Source organism: Molossus molossus, unplaced genomic scaffold, assembly GCF_014108415.1.
Source record: "Molossus molossus isolate mMolMol1 unplaced genomic scaffold, mMolMol1.p scaffold_m16_p_3, whole genome shotgun sequence".
Lineage (NCBI taxonomy): Eukaryota > Metazoa > Chordata > Mammalia > Chiroptera > Molossidae > Molossus > Molossus molossus.
This window is the reverse complement of record NW_023425366.1, coordinates 106,797,659-106,824,742: the sequence shown is the minus strand read 5'-3', so window position 1 is coordinate 106,824,742 and position 27,084 is coordinate 106,797,659. Positions and strand designations below refer to the sequence as shown.

Here is a 27,084-nt window from a genome sequence, read left to right as displayed (position 1 = left end):
CACCGTTGGGAAGGAGCTAGTAAGGGTTTTGAAATATCCCCTCTAAGACTCTTGCATGTCCCCCCACCCCAGGCGGCATTGTGGGGAGAATGGGAGAAACGCACCCCTCAGTATTTTCCTGGGAAGAGGAATAGTCTGCCTGGGTGCAGTGTGAAAACCAGAGTCATGTGTTCCCTCGGGAGTTCCCATGGAGCTGCACCACTGGAGAAATGCTGGTAGCCGTTGGACTCGGGAGTGGATGTGGGGGAGAGGAATCCCCATCTTGAAAGAAAAGCCGGAACTGACCAGAGCTCAGAATGTCCCTGGGCTCCTGGCTCTTCACACTTGTTACCGTTATAAGTAGGCATCATTGTAAAGAGACCACAGAGGAGTGACCAAGAAATTGACAGTTCACCTAGGGTAGGGGTGCAAAGTGTTTCAACTTCTCTATTAGTGCCTTTTTTTTTTTTTATTGTGATAAGAACACTGAGCATGAGATTTACCCTGTTGACAAAATTGTTGACTATAGATAGAATGTTGTCCCGCAGATCTGAACGTCTTACTGATCTTGCCCACCTGGAACTCTGTGCCCCTTGAACAGCAACTCCCAATTCCTTCCTCCCAGACCCTGGCAACCACCATTCTGCCCTCTGGGTCTATGAGTCTGACTGCGTTAGATTCCTGGTGTAGGTGGGCTCATATCTGCCCTCCCGTGTTCACTACAGCCACGCGCATAATAACCAAGGCAAGGAAACAACCGAAATGCCCACTGGGGGATGGTGGAAGAAAATGTGGCGTGTGCGTATAACGAAACAACATTCATCCTTCAGAAAGAAGGAAGCCTTGCTGTAGGCAACAACTCGCATGAACCTGGAGGACACGGTGTCAAGGGAAATAAGACATCGAAGGACAGATATGGCCTGATGCCTACACGTGTTTGTTCTTGTTCACCACCTAGGCCGTGGGGCGGGTGCGCATTTGCGTGGCTTCCTAGAAGCCTGTGCTGGTTTGGAAAATCTGCTTGGCTAAAGCAGAGCTTGCGACGGAGTCATGCCCATTCTCCGTCAGGGGCAGCTTGAGGTTGCTTTCCCGGAATTACGAATCCGAGGTGGTTATGTCCAGAGCCAACATTGTGCAGACAGAAATAGCCTTTATGTGCCGGGTTTCCTGTTTTTCTTGGAAACTGCTTGCTGAAAACCTCTGCCTCCTCCCCATCCGTCCCTGCCTCCTGTGTACCCACCCTGGCCCCCACCCACAGAGTTCATGTTTAATGACCCGAGACGTGACCACCAGGCATTTCCAGTCAATCGGCTTTTGTAGAAAGTGAATGAATTGGACCTTTCTCTGGCCTCCTCTCTCCTGAAGAGGATCTTCCCAGCCCCGTGGAATGTGTTCTGCCAACCAGGAGTTAAGCTCTTCTCTTTCTCTTTCTCATTCCTTCCCTCATTCTTCCCAAGATCAGACACATGTTGGTGGCCTTGCCCTTAATGGGGACTTTCTGTTCTTTCAGGTTTTATTTCTAATCCTCTTATGAACCCCTCTCCCCCTTCCTATAGAGAGTTTGAACACACTTTTGAGATATTCAGTGAGGACACTTGGTTTCTCATTTCTTCCCACTTCAGCATTCTGCATCCTCTCCATGCAGGCGCCTCCTTAACCTCTTCATGACAAGCTTGAGCCCCCTTAATCATCTGGGTATTGGGGGGACATCAGAGATGGGGGCACGCTGTTCTCATGTCTCATAGAATGGGGGAGAGAGCCGGGCGGCCTACCTGTGGGTTCCTTCAGCACTGAAGAGATCTAAGTTTGTTTTAAATGATGCTGGGTAGTCGGTTACGTTTGCCCATCACTCATGGGTGTTTTCTCCTTCCTTCCCACAGGACCCACACCCAAGTCCGCTGATCACCCTGGAGACCCAGGTCAGTACCTTCCTATGGCCGTTGTCCCTTCTCTCTGCACCAGTGTTCTGTGCCGGCTCCCCAGGGAGCGTCTGCGCATCCTCTTGGCTTCCTGGCTCAGTAAGCCTGGACAGGCACCCAAGGCTGTCCTCCTGTCCTGTCGGGGTGTGCATGCACACACACGTGTACACACGCCAGCTGATTGTGCGTGTATGTGTAAGCATACATAGGAGGTAGAAGAGGGGATGGTGGTGAACACACAATGCAATATACAGATGATGTATTATGGAATTGTACACCTGAAACCTATATAATTTTATTAAGCAGCGTTACCCCAATAAATTTAATAAAAAATAAAATTAAAGAAAGAAAGACCCATGGAAAGAACCGTGCACAGTTCTTTGGGGGTTTCCTCTGCCCTTTGCCTTTGAGCAACAGTTGTAAGGGGGTGAGTGGAAAGGGGAGAGGAGGCTGAGGGGAGCCACGCAGGGACTCGGGTTTGGAGAACTGTCTCTCCTGGGCAGGGAGGGAGCAGCTCGGAAGGACCCGGATCACAGTGCTGTTTGTGTGCGGGGCAGGTGACCCGCGGGCTCTGGAGAGGGCGTGGCCCGTACCTTCGCCCTCACTGCCTGAGAGCTAGGGCAGCACCCTGCTCAGTATAGGCCGGAGCCACAGGCCCCGGTAGGATTTCAGAGCCGCGTCCTCTGGCCTGAGCGGTCACTGACCTTTGGCCTCCTCTTCCCATCTAGAACATCACCACAGGGACGGTGCCACCTTGCAGGGTGGTGGTGAGCATTACAGGAGTGATGACCGTAGCGTCATCAGTATACACTAAGTGCTTGTGACTATTAGCTCTTCAGTGTGTTTTTATTGAGTTTTAGAGAAGAAGGGAGAGGGGGAGAGAGAGAGAGAAACATCTATGTAAGAGACACATCGATCAGTTGCCTTCAGAACATGCCCCAACCAGGGATCGAACCCAAACCCTGGGCATGTGTGCTGACTGGGAATTGAACCAGTGACCTTTTGGTGCAGGGGACCATGCTCCAACCAGCTGATCCACACCGGCCAGGGCAGTGTTAGCTCTTTAAACCAATAGAACTGTTACCTTTCCGAGGGGACTTCAGTGTGTCTTTGGATTGGCCATGTCCTTAGCATTGTGGGTGGGTCAGAGACTAAAGGGAGAAGACAGGATGGGTCCCATCCAGAGCCCCACAGCTAAGAGTTTGTGAGGGTCAGAGACAGGCAAACCTTTTGGGACATTTCAAGGCTGAATAGCAGCTCCCTGGAGCCTCTGGAACTCGCTGGAAGGGACCACCTGCCTCTCTCCCTCTTTACCCTCCTCTGTGCGTCCCGCCCTCTCTCTAGCACCTCTGCCTCGGTCTTCCCAAAGGGTATGAGGAGGGAACCCCCCCCACTCCTTCCTTGAGCAGGAAGGCCAGATGTGGGGAAAATGGATTCTCGGGGTTTCTCTGTGTCCTTCGGTCCCCCGATTTCCCAGCACACGCCTGTAGTTATGGTGGCCCCAGGGATGACCAGACAACAGAGCTAGCAGGAAAGAGCAGTGGAGGAGACTTTGAGGGGGACAGGGACCCAGCTCTGCCTGTTTGGGCGTCCTCCGGCTTGGCTCTTCCCAGCTTCTGCCATCCACCTGTGTGCCACAGTGAATCACACCTATCACACCTGTTCTGTTAAATCACCTAAAAATGCATTTTTCCTTACATTGATTTTTTTCTTTCAGAAGTAGACTTATCCTAAGCTAATGGTTCCCAACCAGGGGTATCTTTGGCCCCCAGAAGGCAGTGGGCAATGTCTGAGGACATTTTGGGTCGTCTCCCCTTGTGGGGTGGCTTACCGGTAGCAGCTCGCAGGTAGAGACCAGGGCTGCTGACTGTCCCTCAATGCACAGGACCCTCCCTAGGAAGGAATTACCCAGAGGTGCCAAGGTTGAGAAACACTGTCTCAAGCAGTAATATTGGTGAAATCACAGGTTTGACGTGCTAGTTATGTTTTCTTGCAAAACGTTAAAATAAATATGCAGTCAGTAACATCTCAAAGTTCCTCTGGGTGGCCTGTAAAAGCATCTGCAGGAGCTCCCAGATGTAGGTGTGCCACACTTTGGGAAACGTGTCTCTCCACCGCCTACCCAGGGGGTTGTGAGAACATCCAGGGTGTTTGCAAAGGGATGGCCCTTCTCTCTTTATCAGTTCCTCCCCATAAGGAAAACTCATTAGACTTGGGAATACCCCTCCGGGAAAATAATCTATGTCTAGAATTCTAGAAGCCAAATCTTACTTCCTGGAGATGGAGTGGCTGTACCCCAGATGGTCTGTCCTTGGCCCTCCTGAATCCTTCACTATGGAAACCATCCAATCAGCCCTTCAAAACCTCCATGGGAAAGAACAGTCACATGCCATTGGCTTTGGCCAGCACAATGTGAGTGCGATGGCTCTCCCCTGCACAGTGACCTCTCTTAGAGTCACAGCTGTTTGCCCAGGGTGGCCCGAGCCTTGGTCTGCAGCCCGCTGTGGCACACGACGGGCTTTCTGCATTTGTGCCTCGCCGTCGGGGAGATGACTCAATCTGTCTCCAAACAACACTCCATCAGTCTCATTGGGTTCTCGGTCTTTGGGGAGCTATAGGATGTTGTTGTCTTTCCCCGAGTTCTGATTTCCCACGTTAAAGAGACATTGGAACCCAACCAAAGTGCAGTTTTTAAAAAACTCGGCACAAGCTTGTGGCCAGACCTTTCTTTGTGCTGGGCCTCTGCCCATCGTGTGAGTCACCATGGGCTCCTATTCAGCTGCCACAGGCAGGTCAGATAAGAGGGTCAGGGAAGCACTTTTTGGCAGAAAGTGGTGCCCCCCAAAATCACCCACATGGTACGAGCAAGATGGCAGATGTGGCTGAGCTTGCAAGAACCAACCACCACGCGAGGAAGTGGCAGATGTGGGTGGCTGAGCCCTGGGTCAATGCCCACTTCCTCCCCCCGCGCCCTTTGCTCCTAAGAAAGGTATTACCTGCTCCATCTGGGGGCACGGGTGCCGAAGGTGGGCCTGCCTTTTAGATTTTACTGCCAGCTCCGTCCGTATGTCACACATCAGTGACCTCACTTGTGCAGAGCCCAGCCTGCAGAGGATCCTTGGGCCACCCGGGGGCCTTCCCTTCGTGCATCCCCTCTCTGGTGTGCATTGCATTGTCTCTTACCCGTGCTTGGTGAGTCTGTCCCCGAGCAGCTGTTCTGAGTTGGGGGAGATGCGTCGATCGGCTGCCGAGGGTTCCTAAAGTTCTTGGCTCAGCAGGCGGAGCTCGGCACCTGTTGCATCAGCAGGGCTCTCTGCTTAGCGGCCAGATGAATAGAATGAGGAAGCCGCCTATGGATGGAATCCCTGGTGTCAGTTTCCCCGCAGCAGGCAGCCCCTGGGGTGCGCCAAGGAAGCCGGACTTGCAGTGGTGAACGCTTCCCTGGTCTCCAGATGGTGGTTACCCAAGAACCAGGTGACCTAGAAATGAAAAAAAAAAAAATGTCCGAGAGGAGTTTGAATTTGGTTATTGGCTTGGTGGCATTATCCTGATCCCCACTCTCACTGACGTTTGCCATTGGCCAAGGACTGGCTTCTCCCACTGAATCCTAAGTGCCCTTATTACATAGGTGCTCTTTGGTACCCAATTTCCAGATGAGGAACAGAGGTTAAGGAATTTGTCCAAGTCACATAAGCAGCATATAGTATTGGTGGCTGTCAGACTCAGGGCCCTGTGACATGAGAATCTATCTTCTCGACCTCCATCCCATTTTTTCAGTTGCCTTGTCCAGTAGAAAGATTTGCTAATGCTCAGGTGGAGCTGGAGAGATGGGCTTGATGTAAACAACCCAAGGTCCATAGATAGATAGAAAGAAAGAAAATGTTTTGCACAAGTGTGCACAGGTGTACTTAGATAAATAGGGAGAACAATAGCTAGATGGCGGGTGAGTAAATATATAGATAGATATAATGCTTCCCACAGTGATAACTCTTTGACAGATAGGTTGCATTAAGACTTGTGGGTAAAATGGTTTAATCAATGGACCCAATAGAAAATTTATTTACAAGCAACAAAAATGCAGCATCTCTTTGTGCATCAATAGTGTTTTTGAAAAATCTGAATTCTCATTATTTAATTCTCTCTTTCTCATGGATCCCTGAGATGGTTTATCATTTCTGAATCCACTCCAGTTGATAAGGCTGCTTGTCATTTAATTTAAGCTTCTGCCTCCCTCCCCACTGCTTCACTGTCAATTAGTTAATGGCCTCAACTCCTGCCCTGAGATACCCAGGGAGTTGTAATAGAGGGACTCTTCAGTAGAGTAAGGATTTGTCAATCTGGGTATTTGTGATGTTGGCTCTACTTAGATGGGAGCAAACCTTGGTTTACTTGAGATCCCTCTAAGGACCTGAAAATCAAGAGCAGCAGGAGGAAAACCCCCGACAGTTCAGCCTGCAGCAACCAACCAGGTACTTGAATTTCTTTGATCAGCTAACTTGGCTGGAAAAGGGGGGAGAGTTACATTCATTTTATTTATTTATTTATTTATTTATTTATTTATTTTTAAGCTTATTTTTGTTGTAGAATATATTACAGATATGCCCCCCTCTTCCCTCATTGTCCCCCCTTCTCCCCACTCTCACCCCCCTCCTGCCTTCCCCACACTATTGTCTGTGTCCATTGGTTATGCTTATATGCATATAAGTTCTTTGGTTTATCTCTTCCTATCCCCTCTCCCCCATTCCCTTTGAGGTTCCTCAGTCTAACAAACAATTTGTACTTCTTAATTCCTTCACCTTTTTCACCCATCCCCCCAATCCCCTCCCATTGGGCAACCAACAAAAAGTTCTTTATCTATGAGTCTGTTTCTGTTCTGTTTGTTCATTTTGTTTATAGATTCAATGGTTGATAGATATGCATTTATTGCCATTTTATTGTACATATTTTTGTTCTTTTTCTTTAAGAAGACCATCAACATTTCATATAATACTCGTTTGGTTGTTATGAACTCCTTTAGTTTTTTCTTGTCTGAGAAACTCTATATGTTCATTGAATCTAAATGATAGCTCTGTAGGATAGAGTAATCTTGGTTGTAGGTCCTTGCTTTTCATCACTTTGAATATCTCTTGCCACTCCCTTCTGGCCTGCAAAGTTTCTTTTGAGAAATCAGCTGACAGTCTTATGGGAGCTCCTTAGTAGGTAACTAACTGCTTTTCTCTTGCTGCTTTTAAGATTCTCTCTCTGTCTTTAACCTTTTGCATTTTGATTATGCTGTGTCTTGGTGTGGGTCTCTTTGGGTTCATCTTTTTTAGGATTCTGTGCTTTCTGGACTTGTATATCTGTTTATTCCACCAAGTTAGGGAAGTTTTCTGTCATTATTTTTTCAAATAAGTTTTCAATTTCTTGCTCTCTCTCTTCTTTTTACAGCACCCCCATGATGCAAATGTTGGTATGCTTGAAGTTGTCCCAGAGGCTCCTTACACTATCCTCAGTTTTTTTGGATTCTTTGTTGTGATTGGGTGTTCTTTGCTTCCTTATATTCCAAATCGATGGTTTGCTTCTTGGCTTCACCTACTGTACTATTGCTTTCATGTAAGTTATTTTTCATTTCAATTAGTGCATCCTTCATTTCTGAGTAACCCCTTTTTTATGCTCTTGAGGTCCTCAGTACGTTCCTTGAGCATCCTTATGACCAGTGTTTTGAATTCTGCATCTGTTAAATTGCTTATCTCTGTTTCATTTAGTTCTTCTCCTGGAGTTTTGTTCTGTTCTTTCATTGGAGACATGTTTCTCTGCCTCCTCATTTTGGCTGCCTTCCTGTGTTTGTTTTTATGTATTAGGTAGAGTTGCTGTGTCTCCTAGGCTTCCTAGGGTGGTGTATTGTAGTAGGTGTCCTGTAGGGTCCAGTGGCACAGTCTCCCTGGTCACCCAGATGGGCCCTCAAGGGGCACCCCTCATGTGGACTGTACACCCTTCTGTTGTAATTGAGTTTTGATTGCTATTGGCATGTCAATGGGAGGGATTTTCTCAGGCTCATCAGCTGCAAGGACTGGCTGTGCCCACTGACCTCTGACTACCTTGGAGGATCGGCTGTGCAGGGCCCACCACACAGAGCAAGACTTACTTCAGCAGGGCTCTGGTACCCACTGAGTCCACTCGTTGAGGGTGTTGCTTGTGGAGGTAATTGGGTGGTGGTGCTTCAGTGTGGTCTGAAGTTGTCCTGGTTCTGGGGCAAGGTCAGCCACTGCCTGTGTTCTACCCGGGTCCACCAGGCATAAGCTACAAAGCGATCTGCAGATGGCTGCTTCTTGTGCTGGGCTTGGAGGTGCCCAAAGAAAGCCAAGCTGTGAACCAAGGCTGGCTGCTTCTAGTGCCAGGCCTGGGGTCAGCTAGCTAGAGTTATGGGGTTCACTGAGGCCAGATGCTGTTTGTTTGAGAGAATTTAAGAAAATCTGAAGCAGGAGCCAAGACAGGCCAATTCTATGGTAAAGCCACGGGAAGCAGCTTGGATGGGCCTCAGGGAATCACCATAATGGGGCACACAGTGTGGGCAGGTTGCTGGGGTCCCAGATATGGTGGCCGTCTGTCAGCCCCATGGTGGAACGGCTTAGCAAAGGAACAGTGACTTCCACTAGCATGTCTGTGCAGGAGAAAGCTGCCTCTCCAGCCTTTGCCCTGATGCCAGACAACTCAGTTCTTCTGGCCTCTCTGGTGTCTTTCAAGCTGCCTCCCCATGCTGGATCCTGGAGGGTTCAAGTCTGAGTAAGTTCACGTGCGGGCCCTTTAAGAGGAGCTGCCTGGGGCTCCAGCAGCCTCAGCCCCCTCAGCCTCAATTCCCAGTGGTTTTTACAACAAGAACTTATGGGACTTCTCTTCCTGGCACTGGAACCCTGAGCTGGGTGCCTGGTGTGGGACGGGGACCCCTCAGTTCTCAGGGAGGACCTTCCCAGCTGAGGTGACCTGATTTTTATCTGCCACATGTGGGTGTGGAACCAGCCTGCTTACACCTCCGCCCCTCCTACCAGTCTCGATGTGGCTGCTTCTTTAATTTCGTGGTTGTAGGACTTCCATTCAGCTTGATTTAAGGTGGTTCTGAATGATGGTTGTTCTGTAGTTTAGTTGTAATTTTGATGTGGTTGTGGGAGGAGGCGAGAACCCCGTTTACCTTCCTCCCATCTTGACCGGAAATCCACATTCATATTATTGAAAGAGGATGCTGGGCCCCTGAGAATTGTGAACACAGTTCATGAGGAAAGTGAGAGTAGGGGGTGGGAGGAAATCCATCCTTTAGACATTATCCGGATGTAAACCCATCCATCCATTATTCACTAGATAGTTTAGGGGCCAGGAGGAGGCCAGGCCAGTGCTGGATGCTGCAGTAAAGATACAGCTGTGAACAGGTTCCCTGCCCGCAGAGCATCCCTCTGGCTGGGGGAGTCAATCAGTGAATCTATAAGCAAACCCCCCGTCACTCCAGGCGGTATTGCGTGCACAGAAGTAAGACAGGCGTGTGAGGGAACGAGCGTGACCGGCCCGATGGGGCGGTGGTTCAGGGAGGTCTCTCCCTGGAGGTGAGTGTCCAGCTGGGGAGGTAAGATTCGAGCTGAGAGCTTGCGGTTGAGAAAGAGTTAACCCAGCAAAGAGACCGCAGGGATGGTGCTCTGGAATGTTTACATATTTCACCTGGCTCCCTGTAAAAATAATGCCAGTTTTCCTTAGAATCAGTTCAAGTGTTGCTTCCTTTGAGCTCCTTCATGCCTGTGTGTCGTCATCCTGTCGGGATGAATATGGGATTACCGTGTCATGCAAAGGTGATGGAGAAGGACTGAGGAGGTGGAAGACAAGAGAAGGGGCCTTAATGCGGGGCCATCCAGCCGAACTAACGAGCAGGGCGAGCCTTTGGACAGGACCCAGGGAACTTCGGGTCTCAGCAGCGTCGTGCTGGCATTGGGGGTTTATGTGGGAAATCCGGGAATAGTTGTCATTAGCTACTGGCTCATGCTCAGTTGAACTGTAGCCTCCGTCTAAACCAGTGCTTCTCAGCTGGGAGCAAATTGACCTCCCAGGGGACATTTGGTGGGGTCAGGAGACATTTTTGATTGTCACAACTCAGGGGCAGGGAGGTGCTACTGGCATCCAGCGGGCAGAGGCCAGGGATGCTGCTCAACACCCTGCGAATACACAAGGAAGAATTATCCAGCCCCAGCTGTCAGCAGTGTCAAGGGTGGGAAACACGGCGTGACCCCATTGGCTCTGTGGACAGCTTATTTACAAAGACAGTCCCAGCCTTGGCCGGTTTGGCTCAGTGGTTAGAGCGTCGGCCCTCGGACCAAAGAGTCACAGGTTCGATTCCAGCAAAGGGCACGCACGTACCTCAGTTGCGGTTTGTCCCCGGCCCTGGTTGGGGTTGTGTGAGTGGCAACCAGTCAATGTGTCTCTCTCACATCGATGTTTCTCTCTCTCTCTCCCTCCAACTCTATCTAAAGATAAATGGAAAAATATCCTCGGGTGAGGATAAAGAAACAAAGACAGTCCCAGCCCTAAAACTGTGACCCTGCAGAAAAGTGTGATTTGTTTCTTCCCTTTTCTCTTGTTTATGTTCAGAAGTCACCCTCCCTGGTTGATATTGGACATGTCCCACCTCTAGCTCTGGGCGTGACACATCCATCCCCAGTTGCTAGGTCTGTGCTGACAGTGACAGACTGCACCCAGAGCAGTGACTCACGGTGCGGGCGAGCGTGTGCACAGTGTGTGTAAGAGGAAAAACACCTCTCAAAGACGGTTTCCGGCGAGATTTATGGCTCAGCAGTGCAGAGAATATGCAGTGTTAATATATATATATATCTGTTAAATAAACAACAACTTAAAAACCCAGCTCCTTGGCTGGGGTTCCGAGAGGGGCTGGCCCAGTGTTCTGGACCGATGAGCAGGCCAATAACTCGATTTCGAGGCCATTTCTTCTTGCAGAGGCCCACCATGGCCTCTTCCGTGCAAAAGTCTCTCTCCTGAAGCTCTTCCGCCACTCCCGGGATTAAAGCCATTGCTGTCTCCTCGCCTCTCTTCCAGTTCTGGGCTTCGATTAACCTTTTCCTCCGTGGAGAGTGGTCTGTGGAGTGATCTGGGGGCTTCGGAGTGGCGCTTACCTGAGTCTCCAGCCCGTTAATTCTTACGGTGCTCAGCATCTGTCGAGAGGACAGTGAGACCAGATTGCTTCTCAGCCCATCTGCTCCCCTCCCGCCAGCCTCCTCGGGGACGCAGAACCTGTCCTGAGCAGACAGGCTGGTTTGGGTGCAGGCCATGGCCCTCGACGGCGATCTCTTCCTCTGGCTCTGATTTGCTGGGTCTTTAACTAGCCCTGGTGAGGGGGGGGACAGGGAGGTGATCAGCTGGACCACTGCCTGGGCAAAGACGTGGCTCACGGGCAGGGAGGCTGACCCGGGCAGTGGAAACATTCTCAGGGAGGATTTGCAGCCCTCCGGCCACGGGTGCCTTTCTGGTCTGCATGACTCAGGGTGAAGATGTGATGCAACGTTCCACAAATAGACAGCAAGTTCCCCAATGTGCAGCCACACACACCACTTCACAAAACAGTGTTGAGATCACCGTTCCTCTGTTCTTGGCGGGGGCTGACTGTGCCCAAGACATTGAACGTTTGAATTTAGCCCTTGACTGGGAACACTTAAAATTATTGCTCTTGTCAATAATGACTCACGTGCATGGACGATATGTCTCCTGTGAGCCGGGAACTGGATGCTGTACGCATCCGTAAATGTGTTATTTTCAGCTAACATTTCTTAGGCACGTCTAGGATGTGCTGGGCTCTCCTCTGAGCACGCTCTTTACATGGATTCACTCATTCAGACTTCACAGCCGTCCCCCACTGGGGTTGTTACTATCATGTCTTTCGTACAGATGGGAAACTGAGGCACGGAGAGGTTAATGAGCTGCTTGTCCAACAACCAGTGAGTGGAGCAGGCAGGATGTGAACCTGGCAGTGTAGTGTTTATTTATCAGGAAATAGACCCCTATGAGGCAGGTACTAATCTTGGCCTCATTCTACAGCCGAGCCAGCAGAGGCCTGGAGAGACCACGTGTCCTTTTCAAAGGTATACAGTCAGCAAGTGGGAGAGGCTGGAGTAGAGCAAGGTGAGGAATGGACGATTCCTTCACTGCTTTGTTACCAAGGTGTAGACATAGATGTGATACATAGGTTTATGTTATAGATAGATTAATATAGAGATTGGATACAGATATAGCTGTATATCTAGAACTTACATATGTATATGTCATATACATACATTACATATACACATGATGCATAAATTATACATTAGATGTAATTAAACATCAGAAGTAATCTATGCCTGGCCTGGCCGGTGTGGCTCAGTGGTTAAGCATTGACCCCTGTACTAAGAGGTCGCCAGTTCGATTCCTGGTCAGGGCACATGCCCAGGTTGTGGGCCCGATCTTCAGGGGGGGAGCATGCAGGAGGCAGCCAGTCGATGTTCTCTCTTGTTGATGTTTCTATCTCTCTCTACCTCGCCCTTCCTCTCTCTAAAAATCAATAAAGAAAAAATATTTTAAAAAAGAAGTAATCTCTGCCTGATTTACATCTATAGCTAATATTGTATTCATTATAATATCTGTATGTATAGTATATACAATACAATGTACATATGCTAAATACAGACTCGATATAGAAGTTAGAAGGTGTAACTCTAGATTAGATATGGAGAATATGTAGCTATAGGTTAGATGTAGACGTAGACATAGTTACAAGTAGTCATAGTCATCGGCATAGTTCCAGGTAAATAGGGGTCGAGGTGGAGATAAGCGTAAGGTCACCGAAAGCAATCCAGAGCCAGTAGGTCTGAGACGTGTCCTCGCGGAGTGAATTCCAGGCTGTGGGAGGGCCCGCCTGCCCTGCAGCGAGGGAGCAGAGTGACGGCCCCTTTCAGGGGAGACCCTCACATTCCCCTTTGGCAGAAGGCCTGCCTTGCAGAGACCCCCTCCTTTCAAGCCCGGAGGCAGAAGCCTGGGGCTGCAGTGGAGCAGCCAGGCCTCGTCGCTGGTTCACGGAGGGTTACAAGCTGCAGCTCCGTGAGGGTGCACGGCTGATGTTTGGCGAGAACAGCATAAGCACCAAGATCTCGGAGGCTCAGTCTGTCTGCTCCACGGGGTTTGGGGCAGGGTCGTGCAAACCGGGAGCTTAAAAAGAGGAAGTTCAGGGCTGGAAGGTTGAGGTTAGGTTTGAAGGTTCTGGTTACCATGATAACTCAGTCAAGAAGACCGCTTTTGCCCTGACTGGTTTTGCTCAGTGGTTAGAGCGTCAGCCCACAGACCGGAGAGGCCTGGGTTCAGTTCCCGCTAAGGGCACGTACCTCGGTTGCGGTTTGTCCCCAGCCCTGGTTGGGGTTGTGTCGGTGGCGACCACTCAATGTGTCTTTCTCACATCAATTTTTCTCTCTCCCTCTCTCTCTCCCACTCTGTCTGAAGATAAATGCAGAAATGTCCTTGGGTGAGGGAAAAAAATAAAAATAAATAATATAAAGTGTGTTTAAAAAAAAAAAAAAAAAGACTGCTTTCATGTGACATAGCAGCATAACGGGAGCCAGGGCCCAGGTGTATGAGGGGCACACGCATCTACACGCGGGGACCTGGCTGGTAGAATGTAAGAGCTGGAAGGACCTGGGATGCTGCCGGCTGGAACATTTTTTGCATGTTTTCTCTGCGTGATGTCTGCGATCGTGACAGCAGTGCTTGGAGGAGGGGCTCTTCCCCACCTTGGCAGGCGAACACACCGAGGCACTGAGAGGAGAAATACTTGGTCTAAGACCACAGCACGCCTGGGTGCAGAGGGACAGGAGCCCAGGCCTCCGGTTCCTCCCTGCAGCCCCAGAACAGACAGACAGACACAGAGAAGACAGACACCGCCTTTCCTTTGCCTTGGAGAGCCAGCGGAAGGGCCACCATGTCGCTGGTTCTCCAGCCCAAGTGGCCCTGGCTGGGAACCGGGCAGGATGCGGAGGTGGAGCCGGTCCAGCCCCACCCTCAGTGCACCCTCCCTGCTGGTTCCATAGCTTTCTGAAAAGGAACATCTTGATGATACTAAATCCTTTCTGGTTTTCTTCTGGGAACTGTGGCTCTTATTTTCCCACTGGAACGAAGAGGGCTGGTGGAAAAGGTCACAGTGGTCCAGGAGCCGATGGGTGGGGTGAGGACGACCATGCAGTTGCATGTCCGGAGGAGGAAGCACGGAGTCAGCTCAGAGCTGGAAGAAGCTGCAGCTGTAAAGGGGCCTAAAGCAACTTCCTCGCCAGAGGTTCGCTGCCCCGTCTTCTAACTGCGCACCAGAGAAGGGGGCTGCTGCTGACTTTCTCATCACGTGGTCCTAGACCCAGCGCTGTACACAGGCCTCCTGCGGCCATCTCTAACTGACCCATGGCTTTCTTTGGGGGAAGTGGGAAGAGGGCTGGAGGATTTTTGAAAAACTGGGAGGTAAAAGCACTCTGAACCTCTAGATGTCAGCTAGTGACAAAGGCCAGCTGCCCCCTTTATATGGGGCCCAGGGGTACCTGTTCATGAAAGTCCCCCCTGGTCTGTTCCACTCACTCGGCTCCCTGGTGGGCCCCGGGGGCCTTGGGTTTGTGCACCCCCCTGCACAGACAAGATTCTGGATCCTCCCAGGGTCTCAGTGACAGAGTGCCCAGTGGCAGCCTGGACCTGGCCACCCCATGCAGCCAGTGGTGAGGTGGGAGAGCCCCAAGACCTTCTGCATGGCAGCCGATAGCTCCATGCGATTTCTTTAAAAAATAGGGGGTACCAGCGGGAGCTGTCTCCCAGGGTGCTGGGATGATCCAAATGGGCAAATATGCATTAAGCAACAGAACCATGCCTGGCAGGTCGTGAGCAAATAGTATTATCTTTATAGTCCTGTGTTCAAATCCTGACCTCTTCACTCACTGGAACCATCGATATGATTTCTGCCTTCCCACTAGTTAAAGCAGCCACGACAAAACCTACCTCCTTAGGGCCCCTGAAAGGGTGAACTGAGGACGCTCTGTTGTCCCTTGTAAACACGCCCCGCCCCCCACCCACACCCAATTCTGCTTTCTCTCACGTCAGGCACCAAGCCACTGCCTCCCTGCACGGCCAGGCTGCAGATGTTGGTATTCTCTCTTTGCAAGGATTTGCTTTGTGTTCTTTCTGGAACATTCTCCCTCCTCTACATGGATAGCTGCTTCCCTCTTTGAAGTGAGGAAAGTGGCATTTGTTTAAGTACCCAGGATGTTTTGGGCAGCTGAGCCAGGTGCTTGAGCCCAGTGATCAGGCTGGGACATTTGCCTGAATGCTCCGCACACAGGGGTCGACTGTGTCATCACCGCACAAGTAAAGCCAGGCCTGCCTGGACCCCGAGCGGTCAGCAGAATGGCGGAGGCAGGGACAGATCTTCTAAAGAAGAAACACGTCGGCAGCTGGTCCCTGGACCTCACCCCCACACAGCTGCCCGCGCGCCTGTTCCGGCCTGCAGGGTGTTCAGCCAGTCTGGGCAGTGGGGTGACCTGTGATTAAGAGGGCCCTCTCGGCTCCCTGAGACAGCTGGCTGCCAGGACCATCTCCGGAGCCTCGAGGTGGAGTGTGGGCAGAGTCTCATCAGTTCTGTTCTTCTGCCTCTGTCTGTCACTGCAGGGTCTCTGTTCCCCAGGGTGACCTTGTCCACCATGCTGATCCACTGGGTTGTTGAGGCAAGGCACTCCTGACGTGCTTGACGAGACCCTTCTTTATTGTGGGGGCTCTCCTGTGTGCTGGAGGGAGTTTGGCAGCATCTCTGGCCCCTTACCCACTAGATCCCGGTAGCACGACTCCCCTCCCTAGTTGTAACAGCCAGACATGTCTCCAGACAGGGCCAGATGTCCCCCGGGGGCGACATCAACCCCAGATGAGGGCCTAACCCAGAACCCTCAGCAGGGATGCTGTGAAAGTCAATGCCGGCTGACTGTAATGAGAGGTTCCTGGTGAGGTTGGGTGAAGTCCACTGGTAGGACACCTCCCTGTGACTGTCGTTAGATTTTACGTTTTTCCTCTCAAGGGGCCTCCTGTGGACTGGGCTATTCACAGATTAGAATGAGCAAGACTTTCAGTGTGTGTGAGATGAGAAACCCAAGAAGGCTGTAGTGTTCCTCCTCCCGTTTGAAAACCCAGCAAACCTGGATGGAGGCACAGAAAAGTGAAGGGCCCCCAGTGGGGTGGACTACCGGGGGGTGAGACCCCAAGTTCCAGGTCTGTCTCCTGGGCAGTGAGAAGGCTGAGTCCCAAGCCGGGGCCCAGAGTCCGTCCCCTTGAAGATGTGGGGTTGGCAGCTCTGCCGTGGTTTGGCTGTCCCAGGAGGGCATGGGCTCGTTTGACACCCGGAAATAGTCTGTGGCTTTGGGGCCGACGCTGTAACGTGTTCAGTAGGCATTTACTCCCTAGTTACCGGCCTCTCCGGACCGCGCGCACTGGGGCGGGTCTCACTCTGGGCTCCCTGAAAGAGTCCTGTGTGCTGAGCGGTGACCTAGAACAACCAGGCTGTTTGCCGCGCTGGCTGTTAGGTGTTTGTGTGTTCGTTTGTCCTTGGGCATTCCTCCACCCTGTTTCCGAGGGCGGCTGGGGCTGGAAGCATGTCTGTGTTTCTTATTTATTTATTTATAAGCGTTCCTTTGAGACTCGAGATCTTTTTCTGGATTTGTTTTTCATAGTTGCCATTACCAATATTGTGTATCATGTACTATTGTATATGTACATTGTTTTCTCTTGTATATGTTGTTTGCTTGTTATTTTCATATTACTGATGAGCTCATTCACTGAACTCATTTATTTAGTACCTACTGAGTGCCAGACACTGTGTGAGGGGCTGGCTGTATAACAATGAACAAGACAGAAGTCCCTGCTGTCATGAGTTTGCATTCTAGAAAGATGATCATTGAGAGACACGTATTTATATGGTGGGATCAGGGAGGGCCACATGGAAATGAGCCCTGAAGAGCATGAGTGGGTGAGCCTACAGAGAGCTAGAGGAACAGAGAGCAGCCAGTGCAAAGGCCCTGAGGTAGGATGTGCTTGGCATGGTCATTGCACAACGGAAGCTGGTATGGCTAAAGCAAGAATAAGCAAGGGAGAGAGGGGTGAAGGTGGGGCCAGATCATAAGGATCTTGTCGAACCTAGAAAGGCTTTTGCTTTTGCCCCACACTGCCAAGCCTGGGGAGGATTTTGAGCAGGGGAGTGACATGGCCTGAGTTTGAACGTGGAATCAGCTGCCCCGCTGAGAATGGACGGTAGCTGGTAAAGGCCAGAAACAGGGAGGTGGGCAAAAGAAGAGGCTGGAGCCATATCCCGGGCCACACAGTGGTGTTTGGACCAGAGTGTTCACAGTGGGGGCCCAGAGCAGTGGTTTGATTCTGGATACTTCCGAGAGCAGAGCTCACTGGACATACTGTAGATTGGAAGCATAGAAAGCAATACAAGCACGTGCTAAAAAATAAATGAACTCAAGTAATACAAAATGCATCAAGTGAAAGGTCAGTCTCCCATGTCCTTTGCCACAGCCTTCAGAAGTAACTACTGTTAACAATTTTTCTAGTTCTCCTTCCAGAATTTCCTTTGCATTTTAAGGTGTGTGCGCTTGGGCGCGTGCGCGCTTGCGTGTGTGTGGTATGCATAGGCAGGGATTTTTTTTGTTTTCTTGAAGTGGAATCTAATGCAATATATTTTACAATAACTTGCCATTCCTTTCTTTATATCTTAGACCTCATTTTCATAGCAGCACAAATCACTTCCTCACTGTTTTTTACTGCCTTCTGCTTTGTCCAGTTCCCTATTCCCAGCACCCGCGTGGTGTCTGGCAGGTGGTAATAAATATTAAGTAAACGAATTAAATATTCTATCCCCTGTTTAACTGAGTTCCTGTTGATGAACAGTTAGATTGTTTCTCTTTTCTTTCCCTGTCTTCAACGGTGCTGTGATTCATGTACACCCGTCTTTTCACAACTGAGTGTGCACATCTGTCCGCTGCACGATTCCCAGTCGCTGGCTTAAAGACTGTGTGCATTCTGCATTTTGACTGGCACAGCTGGATTGTCCGATCCAGAGATTTCTTCAAACCGCCGATCAAAGTGACTTCCTGTTTCCCCTCTCAGAAGCACTGGTGATTATCGATCTTTATCATCTGTGTCAACCCCAGGAGTGAAAACAGTATCTTGCTGTTTTGATTTGCATTTTAGATATGAGTGGATTGAAGCATTTTTTAAAAGTGGTCTCTGCTGATTACATCCACAGCCCCGTGTTCCTGGTGCCTGATGGCAGTTCTCGTATCCTCTGCCCCTTAGAGATGTCCTGGGCCACCATAGCTGAGACTTGCCCATCCCCTGTCACGTGCCAGCCTCTGTGCCAAGTCCTTTACATGCGCCAACTCGCTTACTCTTCCCATGAACCCTATGAGGGAAGTGTGCTTAGCTTTCAGATAATGAAACTGAAGTGCAAAGAAGAGTGACTTACATAAGTCAGCCAAGGTCATATGGAGAGTAAACTGGGGGGCTGGTATTTTGGACCTGGGCAGGATTCTTAACCACCATGCCATACAGATCGGTGGAATTGGTAATAGCCGGGACTCTGCATTTAAGGCTCGACCACTCTGATATTTTGAAAACAAACATTCAAAGCATTCCCTGGCTTTGGAAAGTAAATGGACCAGACAGAGGCAGGTAGCCCCCCTTGGGCTTGGCTGCCGTTGGGCTTGGGAACCCCCGTGGTGTGAGCACTGGAGACAGAGCTCTGTCCTCAGTGCCTGAAAGACAGGTGAGCTGCGGCACGTTCAGGGACGCGTCCAAGGCCACAGAAGAGAACGGTATCACCTGTTTTCACAATGGATCACATTTTCTCCTGACCTTCAGCTACTCTGCAGAAATGGATCTGGGGTCTTACTGGAGGCATCAATAGTTAGAACTGTAGACTGGATCCACTGGATGGAGAGATGGATGGAAAACGGTGGACAGACCCTTGGGAAGAAGGAAGGAAGGAGGGAGGAAGGAAAGAAGGGGGGAGGAAGGAAGGAATGGGGGAGAGAGGAAAGAAGGGGGAGGGAGGGAGGGAGGAAGGAAGAAAAGGAAGAAGGAAGGAAGGGGGAGAGAGGAAGGAAGGGGGAGGGAGGGAGGAAGGAATGGGGGAGGGAGGAAGGGAGGAAGGAAGGAAGGAAGGGGGAGGGAGGGAATGAGGGAGGGAGGGAGGAAGAAACAGAAAGTAAAGATAGAAGGACCTGGTCCCTGCACCCACAAAGCTCCATCTACAGCAGGGTGTTTTAATCTTTCCTGGGTCGTGGACCCCTTTGGCATTGGTAAAACCTATGGCCGCCTTCTCTGAGCAATATTTTTAAATGCAAAAAAATAAATGCATAAGATTACAAAGGAAAGCTATCAAATATATAAAGAAAACAAATAAGTGAAATAATAGTGCAATTTGCATGTTTATTAATATGTCATGTAACTAGATTTGGTGTCAGGTCTATGAACTACTGTAATTTTGAAGCAGAGGCAAGTGTAAATAATATCTTGTGACATCTGCTACCCAAACAATGTGATATGAAAATATCTGTAATTTCTGTTGGTGTCAGACTCTCAGGTCTTGCTAATAGTGTCTGCAGTCTGGTGCTTACATTCATAACTGAAGGATATTCTAAATTTTAGTTACAGAGTTAGTGACAACAATTATGAAAGTCAGTTGTACATAATTAAGACCCCTGAGTGCTCTCCATGGGCCCCCCAGTGCATGGACACCTGGGTAATGATCCTGGACTACATGGAAAGAGAAATCATTGCAAGACGGTGTATACTCCCTAAGTGAAATGGTGAACTGAGTCACTGACATTATTCAAATGAGTAGGCTCCCTGTCTCTCTCAGTCCTTTTTAAAAAATTTTCCCTCTGGCCATTTAGAGTTGAATTGTTGTAAGATAAGTGGACTCTTGATATTTCTCCCTTGTGGAGTGTTATCAGATCTGTGCTATCCGCAGAATATTCCGGAAGGCTTCCTGGAGGAGCTGTTGCCCGCATTCCGTCTCTGAGTGAGGGTAGCGGGAGAGGCCAGGATGAGAGAGGAGCTGTTGCCTGCGCCCCATCTCTGAGTGAGGGTAGTGGGAGAGGCCGGGATGAGAGAGGAGCTGTTGCCTGCGCCCCGTCTCTGAGTGAGGGTAGCGGGAGAGGCAGGGACGAGAGAGGAGCTGTTGCCTGCGCCCCGTCTCTGAGTGAGGGTAGGCGGGAGAGGCCGGGATGAGAGAGGAGCTGTTGCCCGCACCCCGTCTCTGAGTGAGGGTAGCGGGAGAGGCCGGGATGAGAGAGGAGCTGTTGCCCGCACCCCGTCTCTGAGTGAGGGTAGCGGGAGAGGCCGGGATGAGAGAGGAGCTGTTGCCTGCGCCCCGTCTCTGAGTGAGGGTAGGCGGGAGAGGCCGGGATGAGAGAGGAGCTGTTGCCTGCGCCCCGTCTCTGAGTGAGGGTAGGCGGGAGAGGCCGGGATGAGAGAGGAGCTGTTGCCTGCACCCCGTCTCTGAGTGAGGGTAGCGGGAGAGGCCGGGATGAGAGAGGAGCTGTTGCCCGCACCCCGTCTCTGAGTGAGGGTAGGCGGGAGAGGCCGGGATGAGAGAGGAGCTGTTGCCTGCACCCCGTCTCTGAGTGAGGGTAGCGGGAGAGGCCGGGATGAGAGAGGAGCTGTTGCCCGCACCCCGTCTCTGAGTGAGGGTAGGCGGGAGAGGCAGGGATGAGAGAGGAGCTGTTGCCTGCACCTCGTCTCTGAGTGAGGGTAGCGGGAGAGGCCGGGATGAGAGAGGAGCTGTTGCCCGCACCCCGTCTCTGAGTGAGGGTAGGCGGGAGAGGCCGGGATGAGAGGACACACAGGCCGTTCCCAGCAGAGAGCACAGAAATGAGAGCACGGGTCCTACAAGAAATCACGAGACATTGGTTTCGATGGAGCCCAGGAAGAGGAGCAGAGAAGAGCAAGAGCTGGGACTAATGAGGTAGGCCCCGGCCCAGATCATATAGACCCCATCAGGGAGCTTGCGATTTATTTGGGTAGGTCATGGGGAGCCACTGAAGGTGTTTGAGCAGGAGAGTAACGTGGTCCAAGATCTGTTTGAGAAGATTACTCTGGCTGCTGCTGGGGGATGGGTGGGAAGGGGAGCGTGAAGGCGGCGGGGCCAGGCAGGGGACATTGAATCCAGAGGAGCCGTGACGAAGGCCTGAGCTGGGGCAGCGATAGGCAAAGGAGAGGAGCGGCCGACTTGAGGTCCATCAGTCTGTAGACAGGGAAGGATTTTGGCAAGTGGGGGGAGGGTACAGGGAAAAAATGAGACAGGAATGCATGAATAAAGGACAAGTGTGGAGGGAAGATGAACTCACCCTTGGACATAGGAGTTTATATCTTTTGAAATTGTCAAAGAGCAGGTGGGGCGGAAGAGGTCTTGGAGCCCCGGGCCGGTTCCCCAGACCAAGGTGCGGGACTTCCGGACGTAGCCGTGTGGCATCTTGGCCCCAGGAGCTCAGGCAGGACTGCAGTGCCACCGGTTCAGTGCCGGCCACCGTCTCCCAGGAATGAACAGAGGCAGAAGGTAGTAAGAATTAAACCGCTTTTAAAGGAAAACCCTGCACTTTGCAGGGATTTATATGCCTTTCTGGGCTGAATAATAAATTTTTTTACAGCTACAGCTGGCTTTATATACGGCCTTATAAAATGGCACGATAGCGTCTCACGAATATCGTATTGCGGAATATATGACTTTCTTTTCCAAGGGCTTTTTAAGGCATCGTCTCTGGCGGGCAGGAAAGCCCCCTGCACTTCATCCGAGAGAGCCGGCTTGCTCTTCTCTGGGACTGGGCACTGTCCAGCTCGCCGGGCCCTGGGGAGGAGCCGCCAGCAAGGAGGGGCTGATCTGACGTACAGGCCCAAACCCCCATGTCTGGGAGCATCCGCTCAGCTGGATCAAAGGTCGGGCTGGCTCTTCCCTGTGGAATTCAGCTTGGCTAGACTTGCCCTGACCAATTTAGAAGTTGACCTTTTACAAGGTATGTGTGTCTCTTTCATGGCCTCGGATGACCCTGGAAGAATTCACACACACACCACACACACACTCACACTCACTCACACATTCACACAGACTCATGTGGGCAGTGGGGTTCCAGTGGTCAACATCCTCTGATTGGCCTTTGCCCACGTTTTTTTCCTCCTTTCCCATCCACTTCCCCCAACTGTGGACAACTGCATTCAGAATTCACCGGTGTCCAGAAATAGCCCCCCGCCCCCCACAGGAAAAGTGCCGTCCGACAGCAGTGTTGGGAAGCAGGGGAGCAGCGGTGGGGCTCAGGTTCACTGTTTTCTGGTTAACTGGGAGTTCAGAGAACACTCTGGTTTCAGTCCTTGCTTTTCAAACAGTTCCAAAGAGTGTCGGCCCCTATTCCCAGTGTGTCAGACACATCACAGGTAACTGAATGTTTGGGAGACTTAACTACACAGGGGTCAGGTTCCTCTGCATGTGGTTCCATGCTCCGTCCTTGTCCACCTCTGCACCTCCCTCCACTGTGTGCCCCCGGGGGTGCCTCCCCTCCCCCCCGCCGGGCAGAGCCCAGGTCTCAGCCTCTCCATCTCCGTCGCGGCCTCTCCACAGTGGCGTGTGTGGACGGACGGCCCACGAGATCGTTTCAAGCAGCGCGTGAACCAACTTTAAAGAAATTAATAGCTGTTTATTTTTCTAGTTACATTCTATTCATGGCAGATTATACTAGTTTTTCCTCCCATTTATGGGGAATGTTTGCTTTCTAAATGAGTTCATTACAGAGAAAACAAGATGAGCCGATTTAAAGAGCATTGCTAAAAAAAGAAAGCAGACGTTCTGTGGATAGGGCAGAGTCGGTACAGTCAGCAGATGGGATGATTAAAAGTTGGGCAGAGGGACTCGATTCCTTGCCGACATTTCCTTCGGGAATTCCCAGTGTAGCGGGTGGGTAATTCGCTTATTTTTCTGCTCTCATTGTTTTTCATCATGGTATCTGCCTCACACGTCGGTTAGCCCTTGTTCCAGGCGGCTGCCAGCCGGTTTTTTTTTTTTTTTTTTTTTTTTATCCTCTCCTGAGGATATTTTTCCATTTTTTTTTTGTACAGATAGAGTGGGAGGAAGAGAGAGGAAGGGAGAGAGAGAGAGGAACATCGACGTGAAGGGACACATCGAGTGGCTGCCACCCGCACGACCAACCAGGGCCGGGGACAAACTGCAACCGAAGTACATGCCCTTAGCGGGAACCGAACCCGGGTCTCTCCGGACCGCAGGCCGACGCTCTAACCGCTGAGCCAAACTGGCCAGGGCTGCCAGCCGGTTTTTATCGAATCCATAATAATTGATACTTTTCACGTGGGATTTGTTTCTCCCCTTGCTAGATGGCAAGCTCCTTGGGGGAAGGTAGGGACCTCACACTCTCCATATTCCTGCGTCCTTAGCAGGTAAAACGCCTTTTCAGAGAAGGGTTGACTTTATTTAAGTGAAAGATGAGAATACTGGTGTGTTGCAAGTCCCAGAAAGAGGCAGGCATCGGGGTGGGGGCCAAGCAGGCACCTCTCCTGGGAAAGGCCCTGGCTGTATAGAACGGCCTTGGCGGCCCCTGCTCGGGGTCCTCTTCGACCCGTCTGAGCCCAAGGACAGCTTGTCGGTCGTGATAGGCCAGTCAGGAGAAGACATTTAAGAAGCCCAATTCGTTGTAAACGCCCAGCACCAGCATTCTGAACAGTCACTTCATGCAGACCTGGCTCCCGACCGGGCTGCCCTGTGTGGTGACCAGCGGCTGTGCGGGGCTGCCGAGCACTTGAGACACGGCTCAGTCCCACCGAGCTGGGCTCGGGGTGTAAGAAGGACGTCGTATGAACCCGATGATGGAAAAATAGCGCATGATAAAAGGTAATACTTTGGATCTATTCGGTTCAGTTAAATAGGTTCTTCAAATCGCTCGCTTCCCTTGCTCTCTTTCCTCTTTCACGTGGCTACTAGAAAGTGTGAAGCTACCCATGTGGCTTTCACAGTGATGATGGAAGTTGGGCCAGATCAAAGCTGAACCCGAGAAAAGCTCCGAAAACACTTTTTTCTTTTTAAATTGCGATTTTTCTCACTTCCTGAGCTCCGGGTCTGCTGAGAGGAAACACAGAGAGGTGTCATTTAATTGATGGTTCTGGTTAGTGGAGCTCCGTGACTCGGGCTTCGCCTCTGATTGCTCCCTCTGTCACCTCTCCCCAGGTACTTGAGACTCTGCTCTCAGTACTGATTGCTCCTGCCTGGGCTCCGCGCAGAAAGGTGGTAGTTGCGGAGTTCAGAGCCCCTGCCAGCAGACACATGGAAGGTGACAGTGGGGAATGACTGCTGGGTGGCTGTCCGTGGCCAGTCTGGGGAGGAGTTGAGGTTCCGTTCTCCGAACGCCAGAGTCCTCAGTCGCGTCCCTTCTGGCGCGCACCAGCATTGCACCTGCGAGAGGCACTTCACAAGGTGACCTGTGGAGGGGACTTGGCAGCAGTGCATTCTGGGGATGTGTGAGTAGGCCCACCTTTCTCAGGAAGCAGTGTGCTGGGTGAGGGAGCGATTCCTGCCCGGGGGCATGGGGATACACACGCCACGCAGGACCACACGGGGCAGGGGTGCACCCGGGAGCAGAGCGACCTCCAGGACGGTGGGAGGCAGACTCTGTCGTATTCAGAGGGTAAGGTGACCACAGCTCCTAGGAGAGGACGTGCTTGTGTGGCTTGAATAGTTCAAGGGCTGGCAGAGATCTGAGGCCCTCTCTCTACTCAGGGGTAAGCAGGAACTGTGTCTGGTTCCTGTGATAAGGAGGGCTCTTGGCTGGGGCACCTTATCCGAGGGAGCGAAGCGGGCAGGCGAACTCACATTTAGGCCATTTGAGGCCTTCTTGGTTTTCCCCAGATGTTATTCGTTTTCGCCCTATGCCACAGTGTGGTGGGGAAAGTGGGTGGAGGAATCATCCCGTCTGGGTTTGCATCTTGGCTGTCACTTAGCTGTTTACCTCTTGGATAGTCAATATGCCCCTTGGTAAAATGGAAATGTTAACATCTGCCACGTGTGTGTGTGTGTGTGTCTGCATATATAGATACATACGTATTTCCTCTTTCTAGAGGGTGCATTAATCCCTCCCTCCCTCCCCCCCTTTAAACGATAGCCACAACATCACTACCACAACCAAATCGAAAACAGCACTTAATGACAAACAGATGTGTCAGTGAGCAAGCTGACTTCTTCAAGCCAAAGGCTGCCTCTGGCCCTCCGCATACTATTCCCACTGCCTAACCGAGGACTCGGTTTTGCCTGGCCAGCGGCAGACATTGGCTCATTCTGTGTCAGGGCCAAGGAGCCAGGCTGTTCGTTTATGCAATGCTAGGAAGACGGCCTCCACCCTAGTTCAGGCGCAGTGTCCAAGTTCCAAGGCCTTGCCTTTGGCACAGCGAAGGCAGCCGCCTGGGAGCAGGCGCGGCCCAGGACACGGCAGCTCTCGGAGGGCCTGTGTGCTGCAGCCGGGGTCCCCCTGCCTCCCCTGGAGGTGAGCCCTTGCTTTCTTGCCTTAGAGGTGGCCTCACCCACGTGTGGATCTCGGGCTCAGAGGGCTCTTGGGAAGGCAGTCGCCGGCTCTGCCCGGGGGACTGGCTGGAAGCTGGCTGAGCATAAGTGCCCCCTCATGCAGCACAGTGGGGCTTCTGGTGGTTCCTTCCTTCCAGACACACACACTGCCTTTGTTCAGACAGAGCCTCACCCCAGCAGCTCAAGAGACAGTCCTTGCGTCTCCTCAGGTGCTCGCACGCCAGCTGATATTACGTGCTGGGGATTTCACTTCTCCTGCTCATCTCCCACCTTGGTGGGAGGTTCTCCATGGAAACCCCAGCCTTGGTCACCTCCTGGGATCCCAGCGTTGCAGCCGTGCCAAGCAGCTCAGGGAACTGGACTCTTGTGGTTCTTTGAGCAGCGTGGGTGGTGTTCTGGCATCCGGCAGATAGGCCGGGATCTACCCGTTCCTCAGCTCCTTCCAGGGACAAATGGAGAATGACAAGGACCTTAGGTCGCCAGCCCAGCTATCAGCTGTTTGCAATGAGGGTTTATATGTCTGTGTTTTATATGTTCATAAACGAACAAGTAGTTCTTGAATGAGCACGTGCTTTGTGTCAGATATGGTTTCTGCCCTCATGGAGCTCATAGCCGTGTGTGTGTGTGTGCACGCACGCGTGCATATGAGTGCACATATATGTAAGTGTGTGTAGACCTGTCACTAACAGAGCAATGACCATTTATTGACATTGCTACATGACAGGCACGGGCTAAGAAAACTGTCTTCATTTAATCATTATGAAACCGTGATGACTGGCTAGTCACTATACTAAGTACTCAGCATTTGAAGGTAGAGCCTTCTAAAATCTATCCGAGTATTAACCCCATTTCACAAATGAAGAAACCTAGGCTGAGTGGTCAAGTGCCTTACCTGGGGCTATACATCCAGCAAGTGGCCGAGCGGGAACTCATGCCTGGTGCCCCAGACCACAAAGGTCACCTGCCTCGTCTGTTTCCATGGGTAGACTTCTTAGTGGGCATGTCTACAGATTCATGTGTGTCCATGTCTGTCCAAGTAGCAGACCTCAAGCCATGGGACGCTGGTCTGGAACTATACTTTACTCCTCTGGCTACATCTACTTCCATGAATCTGTTTCCTCATGAGGAAAACAGGTGATGTCTAACTATCAGCCTCGTGGAATACAAGCAGGGGGAGGGCCTGGAGCAATGAGAGAATGTTCGGGAGAGGCCATTGTTGACTAAAAAGAGCTGTGTAGACGAAGAACCAAGAAAAGAACCATTTAGGCGAGAAGAATAACTGGTGGGGTGAAAAAGTTCACTTTTATCAATTCTCTGCTATATTTTCTATTTGATGTTCATAATAACCCAACAAAGTGGGTGTCACTAGCCCCCATGTTATAAAAGAGGGAAACAGTTCAAATCCAGGTCCCGTCCTGTCCAGAGCCTGTGTTCTTTGTTCTAGACCAGGGGTTGGTACACGGTGGCTCATGGGCTGAACTCGGCCAGCTGGCAGGCTTTGCAAGTAGAGTTTTATGAGGGACACAGCCACGCCCTTAGGAC

General features: G+C 51.2%; 1 protein-coding gene across 1 annotated transcript in view; it reads left to right on the top strand.

The window, feature by feature from the left end:
• XYLT1 (xylosyltransferase 1) overlaps nucleotides 1-27,084 on the top strand; it is a 299,188-nt gene that overhangs the window by 90,578 nt on the left and 181,526 nt on the right. Inside the window, exon 2 of the mRNA XM_036280267.1 lies at nucleotides 1,860-1,898. Coding sequence (XP_036136160.1) covers nucleotides 1,860-1,898 — 39 coding nt within the window. The remainder of the gene's footprint in view (nucleotides 1-1,859; nucleotides 1,899-27,084) is intronic.